General features: G+C 39.8%; 1 protein-coding gene across 3 annotated transcripts in view; it reads right to left on the reverse strand.

Moving 5' to 3' along the window:
- The window catches only part of KCTD19 (potassium channel tetramerization domain containing 19), a 2,598,446-nt gene that overhangs the window by 836,218 nt on the left and 1,747,436 nt on the right, over positions 1 to 14,792 (reverse strand). For all 3 annotated transcript variants that reach the window (XM_078669086.1, XM_078669084.1, XM_078669085.1), the window contains one exon: positions 270 to 966. In XM_078669086.1, coding sequence (XP_078525212.1) covers positions 270 to 966 — 697 coding nt within the window. The remainder of the gene's footprint in view (positions 1 to 269; positions 967 to 14,792) is intronic.

The following is a 14,792-nucleotide window of genomic DNA, read 5'->3' on the forward strand; positions in this document are numbered from 1 at the left end:
GTGCTGTAGGGGTGAGCAAAATTTCCTGTGAGGTAAAATCAGAAAAAAGTACTTTTTACCCTCTCATATTTTCCCCCCTAAATGGAACTGCACAAAAATTAGCAAGCCCAACATTATGCTAAGCGAGTGCCAGGGTGTGCAGCCCCTCCCTCCACCCCACACCCCGGAATCGATACATATCAAGTGTCTTACTTTCCAATAGAAAGTGCAGCTGAGCTGTAACCTCGCTGTGACAGCCGCCAATGAGTTCCTAACAGGGATCTTCTTACCTCTACACTTTGTAGGTAGGATGCTTCTTTCCTCTTCTTGATCTGACATCCACTTAAACCTCGGCACACCTGTTTTCTTTTTCAGGTAGCCTTCCCCCATAATGATCTGCTTAGAAAGAAGACCTTTTTCATGGCTTGAATGGCAATGTTTGAAAGAATATTGCAGCACTTTCTTTCCAGGACTCATCGAAGGCTGACCTGCTTTCTTTTCATTTTCTGTTGAATGCCCAATTTCTGAGGACACAACGGCTGTTTTATGGAGTGTGTCACTGGCATTGGCAGTGTCTTTGGCACTTGCTTTCTCTTGTTGTACATTCTGGGTGGACATACACTGCAGTGCACATTGCTTGCTGTTTAACATATCCCACTCCTTCACCAGAGAAATCAATCTCTGCATGGGCGTCGTGGGCATTTCTCTCCATTCGGGTTTCTTTGTTAACAACACAGATCTTGCTCTTCTCTTTCTGGGAGGGCTTACCAACTGTAATGCACCCGCAGAGTTTCCTGTAACAACCGGAGCCTGCGTAGGCCCTTCAGATTTTTCACTGTGAAGCCTTTTTGTTCCTTTCGTTTGTGTGATTAAATGTGGACTTTTGTCGTTCTGCCTTTCAAATTGTTGCCCACTTGGGTTATCTTTTATTTTGCTCCAAATAGCCATATGGTTGTCATTCAAATTATCAGGATTTGGCAAATGAATCTGAAAGAACAATTATTGTTAATTTAAGTAGTTAAGTTAGACGTTCTTACTTCTATTGTGCTAACATTTACCCCAATCATCACACAAGAAAGTGAAAATATCCAGTATATGTCTATTATCGAAATAACGTACTGATAGCATTGCAAGAATACAAACACTTTTGCATAGAACTCAAAGGAGCGTTGTATGTCGAGTTCAGAAGAAAAATGGTACAACATGAGAAATACATAATCCAAGCAGTAAATGTGTTAAATTCATCACGAGTGGAAGCAACATATTTTAAACTCAACAATACATTAAACTCCCCTAAAATACATGATAATAATTCAACATTCACAGAACTTTCTGGGGAAAAACAAATCAACAATTTCAAGAGAGGAATTGTGCAATATAAGTTAAGAAATCAAAGGGGCAATTTTATTTACAGCAGTTCGTTATACAATGATAGATGCCATAAACCAGTGCAATCAAGAGCGAATAGATAAACTGCGTATATTGAGGGGCATCCCCTATTTTCGTTAAACTCCTAGGGCCTCATTTATGAAAAGTGACGCATAGCTGCGTGAAAACAGCGATGCTTCACTTTTCACTGCGCCCTTCTTGCGACACCAATGATGCATCATATTAACAGTATGACGCATCATGGCGCAAGGAGTTACAGATACGTCAGTATTTCTGATGTATCTGCATGGTGCAAAAGTGACGCATTGCTGGAGTGTGTCACAAAAGTGACGCAACTCCAGCAATGTGTCCTTTCACATGGGGCAAGCCACATTTGAAAGGGCCTGCGTCAGTCTTACGCCTGCTGTGAGGCAGGCGTAAGAAATTAATGCATTTGTGTCCTAGAAGTGGCGCAGTGAAATCTTATAGATTTCACTGCGTCACTTCTATGACCCTTTCTTGCGTCAGAACGCCCCCCCTGCATACATTATACCTGGTGTAGGTATAATGTGGCGCAGGGGTTTACAAAGTGACGCATCTACCTAGATGCGTCACTTTGCAAATATGGTGCAACTAAGCACATTTATTACGCTGCTGGTGCGTCACAAAAAGTGACGCACCGGCGGCGTAAAAGTGACGCACAGCCTCATAAATGAGGCCTCTAGTTTCACAGATTGGGGTATTTGCCATGTGAGTTCTGGAAACGGATCTCCATGTTCAGCATCTAGGACTCAACCTCCAGGGTGCAGAGCAAGAATATCGATGGAGAAATATCGTGGGACATTAATATCGCCGCAGAAATATCGTTTGGAAGAAATATCGACAACAAAAATATAGTGACAAGAATATCGACTAACAGGTAAGTAATATTGATTACAAAAATATAGTTGTAATGAATATCATTTACAAAAATATAGTGGACAAAAATATCGATTTATTAATAATGTTATGTATTTTAGTGTTTTAATGAGAATTGTTTGTCATTTTATTTTATGTTTTAAAATTTTACTAGTTATTAATTTATTTTAAGTTTAATTTTGCGTTAGTAGTTCCGTAGTGGGTTGTGGGTTTATAGGGGAATAGGGTGGGAAGTAATCTATTTATATAAAATTAATTGATGAATGAATGTGTTAATTTATTAATTACTAATATGTTAATAATTAGTTGTTAATTAATTTCAATTAATAATTATTTATGTTAATTGTTTAATTAATTTTAGGTCTGTGTTGTGGGGTTTATATGTGTAAATGGTGTGAAGGGTGGTAAGTAATTCATTTTCTATTGATTAATTATTAAATATTTTTTAATTAATTACCATGAATTAATTAGTAATTATTCATTGTAATTGTGTAATTCATTTTAGGTGTGTGTTGTGGTGTTTATCTGTGTAAATGGTGAGAAAGCTGGTAAGAAATTAATGTTTTATTGGATTAATTAATACATATTAATACATTAATTTTCAATAATTAATTGGTAAATAATAATATTGGAAATAAAATTTAATAAAAATGTTGATAGTTTTGTTTTTTATTGTTCTGGGATCCAGCGCTTTCCCTAATGTTGCACTCGCTGGAGTGTGAATAGTAATTTTTACCCCTACGCTATCCAACGCTTTCCCTACTGTTGCACTCACTGGAGTGGGAATAGTAATTTTTACCCCTCCGCTATCCAGCGCTTTGCCTACTGTTGCACTCACTGGAGTGGGAATAGTAATTTTTACCCCTATGCTATCCAGCGCTTTCCCTTCTGTTGCACTCACTGGAGTGGGAATAGTATCTTTTCCCCCTCCGCTATCCAGCGCTTCCCCTACTGTTGCACTTACTGGAGTGGGAATAGTACCCCTACGCTATCCAGTGCTTTCCCTACTGTTGCACTCACTGGAGTGGGAATAGTAAGTTTTACCCCTCCGCTATCCAGCTATTTCCCTACTGTTGCACTCACTGGAGTGGGAATAATAATTCTTACCCCTACGCTATCCAACACTTTCCCTACTGTTGCACTCATTGGAGTGGGAATAGTAATTTTTACCCCTTTGAAATCCAATGTTTTAACTACTAATTTTTTTATTTTGTTATTAAATGTATGTATTTTATTTTAAATTATTTATATATGTGTTTATTTTATTTTTTATAATTAATAAAGTTTATAAATTAAATAAAGATAATAGTTAATAAAATGTATTTAAGTAGATATATGTATATGTACACATTTTTTGTGTTTATATTTTTTAAATTAAGTTTATTTGTTATAATTAATTACAATATATATTAAATGTAATTTATTTTGTTAATAATATTAATATTATGTAATTAATTTGATTTACGTTATGTTATTTTTTAAAGTCAATATTTATTACATCTATATATATATATATTAGAGTGTTGATTGCCATTCTCTGACCTGAATAAACGAAGGATAATCGCAGCAGACCTGGTGTCCGTGTTTGCTGTCCTGCTTTACTGTGCGACGGTTTGGGTACATATATATATATATATATATATATATATATATATATATATATATATATATATATATATATATATATATTTTTTTTTTTATTGATTTGTTTATTGGCATTTCATGAATTGAACAAAACTCAGAAACAATCAGGTGATCAAAAGTACCAGGCATAGGCACACCCAACCATGATAGCCATCAGTTTGACAGTACAATATAGCACCCAGACACCCTCCCCACCAATGCAGCAAAGTCTATCAACACATAGCGGTCAAGTAAACTGTCATAATTGTGTAGAATCCGGCAATGTCCTGACGTCGCCCCCCATTTCTGACCTGACAGAGGCCCCAATCTAAGACCCATCTCTGTGTCCCCAGCCTACGGTCTACCCCAGTAGGTGTTGGAAAGGGAGCCTTATCCTCCTCTCCAGACTCCGTGTGTGTTAGAACCTGTGTATTTGCCCCCACTGGGATGTCTTCGTCCACCTCCTCAATTACCTCTTCTGTAAGTCTTGAACTCAGGTAAAGGGCCCAGAAATGTTTGGTCTATTACGGGGAGGCATCAGTTGGCTATAGAATTCTGTCTGCGTACTGCAGTAAAGCATATCCCTATCCCATTGCGCTAGGGTTGGCGTGGGGCCTCTCATCCAGGACAGTGCAACACGCCTTTTGGCCAAAAGTAAGGACATATCCACCAGGCGCCTGAGGTTCGTAGGAATCGGTTTGGAATATCCCAGAAGTGCTAAAAGTGGGTCAGGGGCTAGCTCTAGTCCCGTTACCCGGTTCACCTCAGCGTACACCTGGCTCCAAAAGTGAGCAATCCCCGGGCAGCTCCACGCCACATGCATGAACTCCACTACCAGGGTACCGCACCGAGCGCAGTGTGAGTTCTCACGTAGTCCATATCAGTGAAGTCTATCAGGGGTGTAATAGACCCTATTAAGAAACTTAACCCCTTCCATGCTCATGACGAGCTCAGCTCGTCATGCAGTACACTGCTCGTGTGCTCATGACGAGCTGAGCTCGTCATGAACCATGGAAATCTGAAAAGTTCAGCACCCAGGAAAATCTCCTGCAGCATTGAAGGTGTTAAAGTGGATCAGCCGATGGCGTCCATTCAGAGAAACCCGTTTGCTACTTGAGCAGCAGTACAGCCACCTTTCATCCGTCATTTCCACGTCCAGGTCTCTCTGCCATTCCAAACGCGGCTTAGTGTAGTCAGTTTGGCTTTCAGCCAGTGCCATGTGATATAACATAGACACTAGTTTATCGGGAGACTTTGCCTGTATTATATAGCTTAAAGCCTCAACCTCTGGAGGTTCCATCAGGTCCTCTCCCAAAAGACTCTTCAGAGCGTGTCTCACCTGTGGAACTGAAATCGCGAGACCAGCGTATAAGTCTCCTCCGTTGCCGCCACCTGGTCCCAAAATCTGGCAGCACCACCCTCAAAGAGGTCTCCCATGGTATGTATTCCCAACTTTTCAGCGCTCCTATTACCCCCTTGTCTTTGCATGGGGAAAGCCAGGAACACCACTGTATAGGGGCTGATGGCACATAGAGTAGACTGCCAGTCTGAATTTCTAGCGTATGATGCCATGCGTGTGTAACAAAATTCAAGGAGTCCATTATTCCTGTGCGCCGGTCACGGGGGGCAAACAAGAGAGCCGGTAAGGGGGTCGGGTCAGCGACTATAGTTTCTATACGTACATGAGGAACCTCAGCAGGGCCGTGTATCCATTGATAAGCATGAGTGCACTGTGCCGCTCTATAATTGAGTTCCGTATCGGGAGCACCCAAACCTCCCGCTGTGTATGGGCGGGTCAGAACTTTCCAGGCCACTCTGGGCTGTTTGCCTGCCCACGCTAACCGCGTCAACAGCGAGGTCAATTGCGTAAAGAATGATTTCGACAGCACCATGGGAAAAATTAATAAAGAAAAAGAGGAACCGCGGTAACACGATCATTTTCATCAGGGAAACCCTTCCCAGCAAAGACAATGGTAAGGAAATCCACCTTTCAATGTCATCTTCCAATTTGGAGATAGCTACACCATAGTTCTCTCTCAACACCACTTCCGAGTCCGTATGTAACTGGATGCCCAAGTAGCGCACCGCGTCCTCGGTCCACTGTAACGGATATTCCGGGTCTACACGTGTTGTAGCCGATGTGAGAGAGAACATTACCGATTTATTCCAATTGACATTAATTCCCGAAAGGGAGCTAAATAATCCCACTTCCCATAAAACTGGGGAGAGGTGTACCTCCGGTTCCCTCACATATAAGAGAATATCGTCTGCGTATGTAGATACAATGAGGTGATAATTCGGAAATCGCACACCTCTGTGTCCATGGTATTCTCGCAAGGCACAGGCCAGCGGCTCCACCACCTATTACATCTATATTTTTTACATCGATATTTTTGAGTAGATATTATTGTACTTACCTGTTTAAGTATAGGAAGTCAATATTTTTGTAATCGATATTTTTACATCGATATTTTTGTTAACTATATTTTTGTTATCGATATTTAAACTTGGAACCATCTCCAGGCCCCACAAACTAGAATCTAGTTCCACCATGTTGTTATAGCAGAACAAAAGCTCTGGAATAGATCCTGTGAAAGAACAATAAGGGTTTGGCTTAAGCGCAGCAATGCCACTCCAAACTCAGAATAAACAAAGCAAATGCCAGTGCTGCACAGTTGTTTGCCCAAATATTAGAAGATCAATGAATCAAACAATTGCTTCAAAAAAACACTTTTTCCGTTTTTGTTTCAATCTACAAAAACTTTAATTGAATTTTCTTTCAGATTCTCTTCTTTATTTTTTGTGAAAAGGTTTTTTTCTAATTCAAAATAACGTTTATTTTTTAGTTTTTCTTTAGGAGCCCCTTTAAATATTTAGATAACACTAATTCTCTAAAAGATCAAATATCTATGTACAACATATACACCGTGACAGAATCATACTGCTATTCAACCACTCTTCACATTCATCCGTGCGACCTATCGTACTACAATCACACTATGCCCACCCTGACCTAAATTTTTATGAAAGAGCCTTATTTACGGTGGGCATTAACAGTTCAGTTCGTATATACTAAATGAAATATACACGAAAAGGCCATTCGGACAGTAACCACAATTCAAAGAAAAAATGTAACAAAATCAATCATAACAGATTGGCCTGAACAACAACTTAGTCCACAAAAAAAATAGCCTACGCGTTTTGAATCTCCCTAACTGCAGGGATTTTCTTCAGGACCGAAACGATTCTCATTAGCCACACATGGACAACACACTGTTTGTTTCCCAATTGGGTATAAGGCATGCACCGGTTTATTTCTTCTTCGTTGTTTTATGAAAGAGCAAGATGTGGCGAACTCATCACCTTGTCTGCATGAAAAGCAGGGGGCTCGGTACGCGCGGACGGAAGTTCCGCTTCTGGCGCGGAAGTTCCGTCCGAGCCTATTAGAGGCAACATTGTGTTAATATGCTGTTGGTTTGAACACATCAAATTAGTCAATCGGATGATACAGTGCATTTGGATGAAACCCCGCTGCACTAGATCCTGTTAAAAACCCCAAAGTAAAAAGAAAATGTAGCACTTGTACGCTGGGCACACTCTACAAACTCCTTCAAGGAACTGCACCAGGCCAGCCCTACCATCAGGTGGTGCAGGGTTAGTGAGGCCATGTATTTTGAATCAGTGTGCATAGCACTTTTCCATCCAAAGGAGGGGTTGGCAATGAATTCACAGAGACCACCATACATAAATCCAGGATTACAGATCAGTAACATTTGCTTCTCTGTCATGGGATTTGTTCTGATGTCCATAAACAGTAGAATAGAGCAGCAAGCTACAATTACAGACACCATCTGAGGGGCTCTAGGGAAAATGGCAAACAGATAAATAGGTTACTTAAGCAATTAAGATGTGCATTGAGACATTTCGGACCAGAAAATCTTTGTTGGTAAAGCGTGTATACAGAACAGGGAATGTGTGTACCCATCACTATTGAAATAATTGAAATAATTTTATTTGATTCAGTTCTCTTACGAGAACAACAATTTTTTTTACAGTGTTTGCCTTTTGCTATCACGTTCAATAAGTAGAGGCTCCAGCAGTTCTCTGGGCTAGGAGAAAGGAGGGCTTATGGTGAAACCACCGCTTGTGGCGTACATATACTCCTTACTTTGCGAGGCAGCCTTCTTAACACATTTGGCAGGGCATTAAATTCGTAATCCTGAGTTCGATCCTCTATTGGGGCCTTTAGTTGCGTTTAAGTGGTTCGGAGGGTACGTACCACCCCTGGTATGTGGGAGGCTGATCAAATCCTGGGATCACTGACATAATATCGACTACAAAAATATAGACATTTAAAATATCGACTACAAAATATCGACTACAAAAATATCGAAGTTCTATCTACAAACAGGTAAGTAAGAAAATATCAAATCAAAAATATCGTTTAAAAATATGTACTTTGTACAAATTTCGAAATTATTATAATTAATGTAAAATTAAAAAAATATTAAAATTAAATAACTAAAATATACTTAAAAATACTTAAATAACCTTAAAATTATTAAAGAATTAATTTAAGTTATAAAAAATAATACCATTTTATTTCTTAAAACATATATATATATTAAAATATTATTATTAAAAAATATACAATATTATTACCGTAGCATAGCAAGAGTGTTAAAATTACTATTCCCACTCCAATGAGTGCAACAGTAGGGAAAGCGTTGGATAGCGTAGCGGTAAAAATTACTATTCCGACTCCAAACAGTTCAACAGTAGGGAAAGCATTGGATAGCGTAGGGGTAAAAATTACTATTCCCACTCCAAAGAGTGCAACAGTATAGAAAGCGTTGGATAGCGTAGGGGTAAAAATTACTATTCCGACTCCAAAGAGTTCAACAGTAGGGAAAGCGTTGGATAGCGTAGGGGTAAAAATTACTATTCCCACTCCAGTGGGTGCAACAGTAGGGAAAGCGTTGGATAGCGTAGAGGTAAAAATTACTATTCCAACTCCAAAGAGTGCAACAGTAGGGAAAACGTTGGATAGCGTAGGGGTAAAAATTACTATTCCCACTCCAGTGGATGCAAAGTAGGGAAAGCGTTGGATAGCGTAGGGGTAAAAATTACTATTCCAACTCCAAAGAGTGCAACAGTAGGGAAAGCGTTGGATAGCGTAGGGGTAAAAATTACTGTTCCGACTCCAGTGAGTGCAACAGTAGGGAAAGCGTTGGATAGCGTAGAGGTAAAAATTACTATTCCCACTCCAGTGGGTGCAACAGTAGGGAAAGCGTTGGATAGCGTAGGGGTAAAAATTACTATTCCAACTCCAAAGAGTGTAACAGTAGGGAAAGCATTGGATAGCGTAGGGGTAAAAATTACTATTCCCACTCCAAAGAGTGCAACAGTAGGGAAAGCGTTGGATAGCGTAGGGGTTAAAATTACTATTCTCACTCCAAAGAGTGCAACAGTAGGGAAAGCGTTGGATAGCGTAGAGGTAAAAATTACTATTCCCACTCCAGTGGGTGCAACAGTAGGGAAAGCGTTGGATAGCGTAGGGGTTAAAATTACTATTCCCACTCCAGTGAGTGCAACAGTAGGGAAAGCGTTAGATAGTGTAGAGGTAAAAATTACTATTCCCACTCCAGTAGGTGCAACAGTAGGGAAAGCGTTGGATAGCGTAGGGGTAAACATTACTATTCCCACTCCAGTGAGTGCAACAGTAGGGAAAGCGTTGGATAGCGTAGGGGTAAAAATTACTATTCCCACTCCAAAGAGTGCAACAGTAGGGAAAGCGTTGTATAGCGTAGGGGTAAAAATTACTATTCCCACTCCAGAGAGTGCAACAGTAGGAAAAGCGTTAGATAGTGTAGAGGTAAAAATTACTATTCCCACTCCAGTAGGTGCAACAGTAGGGAAAACGTTGGATAGCGTAGGGGTAAACATTACTATTCCCACTCCAGTGAGTGCAACAGTAGGAAAAGCGTTGGATAGCGTAGGGGTAAAAATTACTATTCCCACTCCAAAGAGTGCAACAGTAGGGAAAGCGTTGGATAGCGTAGGGGTAAAAATTACTATTCCCACTCCAGAGAGTGCAACAGTAGATAAAGTAAATACTTCATATATTATTTAAAAAAATATAAATTAATATCTATAAAAAATGTATTTAAAGTAATTACCAATTTATTATAATATATCAATTAATCAATTAAAATAACAAATTAAAATTAATTATTACTATTAGTTACCTATTAATCCAAATGAATTACAAATTAACAATTATTTAATTAACAATTCAAAATTAATTAACAATTAATTCAAATTATATACAATTAAATAAATTGAATTATTTAATTAATTATAAATAAATTACTTCCCACCCTATTCCCCTATAAACCCACAACCCGCTACAGAAAATAAATTAGTAAAATTAACATAATTAGCAATTATTCAATTAAATAAAATTAATTGGCAATTACAATTTAATTAATTACCCATAAAAAATGAATTATCAATTAATTAAAAAAAATACCAATAAATATTTTTACATATTTAATTAATTATAATTAAATTACTTCCCACCCAATTCCCCTACAAACCCACTACCCGCTACAGAAAATAAATTAGTAAAATTAACATAATTAGCAATTAATCAATTAATTAAAATTAATTGCCAATTAAAATGTAATTAATTACCAATATAAATTAATTAACAATTAACTAAAAATGAATGCCAATAAATACATTTACATATTTAATTAATTATAATTAAATTACTTCCCACCCTATTCCCCTATAAACCCACAACCCGCTACAGAATTAAATTACGCAAAAATTAAAAAAACAAAATTCATTATTTAAAATTAATTATAACATAAATACACACTTTTCACACATATATTAACATAAAAAACACTATAAAAAATTCGATATTATTAAAAATTCGATAATTTTAATAACCTATATTATATACTTCGATATTTTAACTTTCTATATTTTTAACATTCGATATTACATTACTTACCTTAAAAACTATATTTTTGATGTCTATATTCTGTCCATTCGATATTTTGTCCAGTCTATATTTTAAACTCGATATTATGTCCATTCGATATTTTTTACTCAATATTTTGACTGTTTACCCAAATCCTGGCCTTAGCTTTTGCATATTCTGTATATATACTGTACACACTTAGGGCCTTATTTATGAAGGCCTTGCGCCGCCGGTGCGCCACTCTTAAAATGGGAAAAAGTGACGCACCGGCGGCGCAAGGCCTTCATAAATAAGGCCCTTAGTACGGCCGGGCTGTACGGCGATGCCATGCAAGGTGGTCCGGGCCTTCTGTCTGGGAATGGATGGTCAAGAAGGGCGGTAGTATTCACTGACTAAGTAGGGCCAGAATGCTAGGTATTAATAAAGGTGCCTCATCTTCACATGGTCCATTTTTAAGCAAGGTGGAACCAGGTACGAGTCTGGGCGTCAACATTCTGGGAAAAACACTAACTCTCCTGGTGAATCAATTTGGCACCAGGGGACACTCACTGGTGCATTGCAATGCTTTCTATAACTATTTGTATTTTGTGGGGACCGTATTCACGCCGGTCTTTTAATTGGATATTTAAAAGGAGTTGGCTCACAGACTTAGGCTCAGGGGGGGCGCAGCTGGGGTGCCGTCCAGAATTCAGGATGGTTGCCTGGAAAATCCAGTATAGATTCACTCAGCTTTTTATCCGTCCTAGGTCGATCTAATGCCGACTAGTTTGGGAATGACTTCAGGACTTACGGGTGGGTTTAAAAGCCGGATGGCGGAGTTACAGTGTGCTACTTCTGTTTGATGACTTTTGACATTTGTTACTGCATTGTTTAAGATTGGGGGAAGGGGTAGACAAGTCCTAACAAGCGGAACTTAATAAGTGCCCACTTTTTGGTTGCAGTAGTGTTGACATAAACTCAAACTCTAAACGTGAAGTGATAGATCAATGTACCCTAAAAGAATAAACCAGTTCATTCATTTTGCTTAGCAATTCACACCTTCCACGAGAGGGTCTGCATATCTTACAGGGCCAGAGCAGAAATGTGCGCGTGTGCAGTACTTACTATCTTGATATGGACATTCTACCTTGGAGATTATGCAAGCGGACACAGCCTCTCCTCGAATATAGGAATGCCCAAGGAGATGTGAATTCTTGCCACTGGGATGACGGTTGTCACTTCAGGGCGGTGTGGGCGGCACATAATGCAATAAACCGTGCCTCAGCTCCCAAGTTCCATCACCGGAAGCCTCCACATGGAACTGGCGTGTGGCCCACAAGTCTTTTAGAATAATTACCAGGGAAACTGTGAGTAATTGTGGTGCTTCGTACCAGGTGCCAGGTACTTGGGTAAACCATGTGGCTAGCAGTACTTAGCGGAGTTGAGGTGGTGTTGTTAATTTCCTCCCTGGAATGTTGCTTTGCTATATAACAGGCCTTGTCCGCTCATCCTTGATTGTATTAAGCAGTACAGATTTCCGATGCGAGGCTTGCAATTTGGCTATAAGTAAACAGCTGCCTTTAACAAGGATCTAGGCCTCTGCTGTGGTGCCCTCTGATTAGTGTACTGGAGTATCTAGTAGCTGAATTGAAGTGATGTTGTTAATTTCCTCCCTAGAACGTTGCTTTGCTATATAACAGGCCTTTTCCGCTCATCCTTTATTGTATCAAGCAGTAGATTCCAAGATTCAAGGCTAGCAATTTGGCTATAAGTAAACAGCTCTGCTATGGTGCCCTTGGATAAGTGTACTGGAGTTTCTTGTGGTCATGACAGGAGATGACCAGCTAGTGGCGCTGTTTCACAAGATTCAAACAAGTCCTCTTGTCATATAAAAGTGGTCACTGCTCGACGGCGTGCTACACATTATGCAATAACCCGTGTCCCAGCTCCCATGCTACAGCACCAGGAGCCTCCACATGGGGCTGGTGTGTGGGGTCCAGAAGACTTTTAGGACAATTACCAGGGAAACAGCGAGTATGGTGGTGCTTCCTTTATAAATAAGTAAATAAATAAATATACACAATAATAAGCAAGCTTTCTAATGCATGGAGATGCGAGCTCCTCTCCGAGTTCCAGCCTTTCTCGACTTCCAGCGGCCTGCGCTGTTAAACACACAGGTTCCTATGATGGTAAGTGGTGTGACTTTGTTCATCAACATTAATAACATAAAGGCTGCAGTACTTCTGTCCAAGTCCAGCAGTGCACATTATCTTATGTAACTGCTCGTGACCATTTAGGTTCAGCTGGCTCTTATCTGGCACGTCTGGTCCTTACGGGACTGGTGGTGTGCAACACTGTTAACATGGGGCCTCATTTATGAGGCCGTGCGTCACTTTTACGCCGCCGGTGCGTCACTTTTTGTGACGCACCAGCAGCGTAAAAAATATGCCTTGTTGCACCATATTTACAAAGTGACGCATCTAAGTAGATGCGTCACTTTGTAAACCCCTGCGCTACATTATACTCTATGCCAGGTATAATGTATGCAGGGGGGGCGTTCCGACGCAAGAAAGGGTCATAGAAGTGGCGCAGTGAAATCTATAAGATTTCACTGCGCCACTTCTAGGACACAAATGCGTCAATTTCTTACGCCTGCCTCACAGCAGGCGTAAGACTGATGCAGGCCCTTTCACACGGGGCTTGCCCCATGTGAAAGGACACATTGCTGGAGTTGCGTCTCTTTTGTGACACACTCTAGCAATGCGTCACTTTTGCGCCATACAAATACGTCAGAAATACTGACGTATCTGTAACTCCTTGCGCCATGATGCGTCATACTGTAAATATGACGCATCATTGGTGTCGCAAGGAGGGCGCAGTGAAAAGTGACGCATCGCTGTTTTCACGCAGCGATGCGTCACTTTTCATAAATGAGGCCCATGGAGTGGGCCGGTATGGTAAAAGCGCATACCAATAACAAGTGGCAACTTATCTCTACTCAATGGCTAAGTATGTTTTATGCAGAGTTCTGTTTTCCTTTTCGGTTCGGGTTAGCGGTCCTTGGTAAGAACTGCTGGTGTTCAATACACTTGGCATTAACTGGACATTGGGAAGAAAATTCCTTTTTCTAAAAGTTCTTCCCACTAACACGTAAAGCGTTATAAGGCTTTACTTAATTGCCAAATATTTATCTGCAAAGGTTCTCTTCCCCTTTTTTAAGGGGCCAAATATTTATCTACAAAGTTTCTCTTCCCCTTTGTAAAAGTCAGCGGTCCTTGGTGTGGACTGGTGGTGGTCAACACTATTAACACGGAGGGGCCTTCGGAAGGTAATGCTTTTTAAAACACATCCAGATAACAGGTAGCTTTGGGACATTATCCACAGGCAATTGGAATTGCTAACCAATCAATAAACATTAAGGTTGCTTTACGCAATAGCCAACAATTATACGCACATTTTTTCTTTCTTGTTACGTGGCTGTAGCAATAGTCTTTAAAATGCTGGCTGGGTAAGCTCACATTACACACTAGTTTTAAAACAAGCATTTACAATGCAACGGTTTCGCCTTTGGAAAAGTTTGAGCTATTGGCATTGTGAATGACAAACTTTTTATTTATGCGTTGGTTTTGAAAACAGATAAATAAATGGCATTGTCATTTACAATGGCAATAGCTTAATCTCTCGCAAATGCGATTTGTATTGCAACTATTTCAGTTATCATTTTGCACTACGATGAAAACTGGCTTGTGCATTTACTCCTGCAGAAGAGTATCAAGAGGAGAGTCAGCAGGCGTCCCTGTAGGAGGTAGTGTATTCAAGACTGTGCAATACAATACATGCTCCCTTCCCAACTCACTTGGTCTCGAACGCCCAGTCATACACTGCACCACCATACATTGCGACACAAATCTGGACATACATTAAAACGAAA

Source organism: Lissotriton helveticus, chromosome 12 (genome assembly GCF_964261635.1).
Source record: "Lissotriton helveticus chromosome 12, aLisHel1.1, whole genome shotgun sequence".
Lineage (NCBI taxonomy): Eukaryota > Metazoa > Chordata > Amphibia > Caudata > Salamandridae > Lissotriton > Lissotriton helveticus.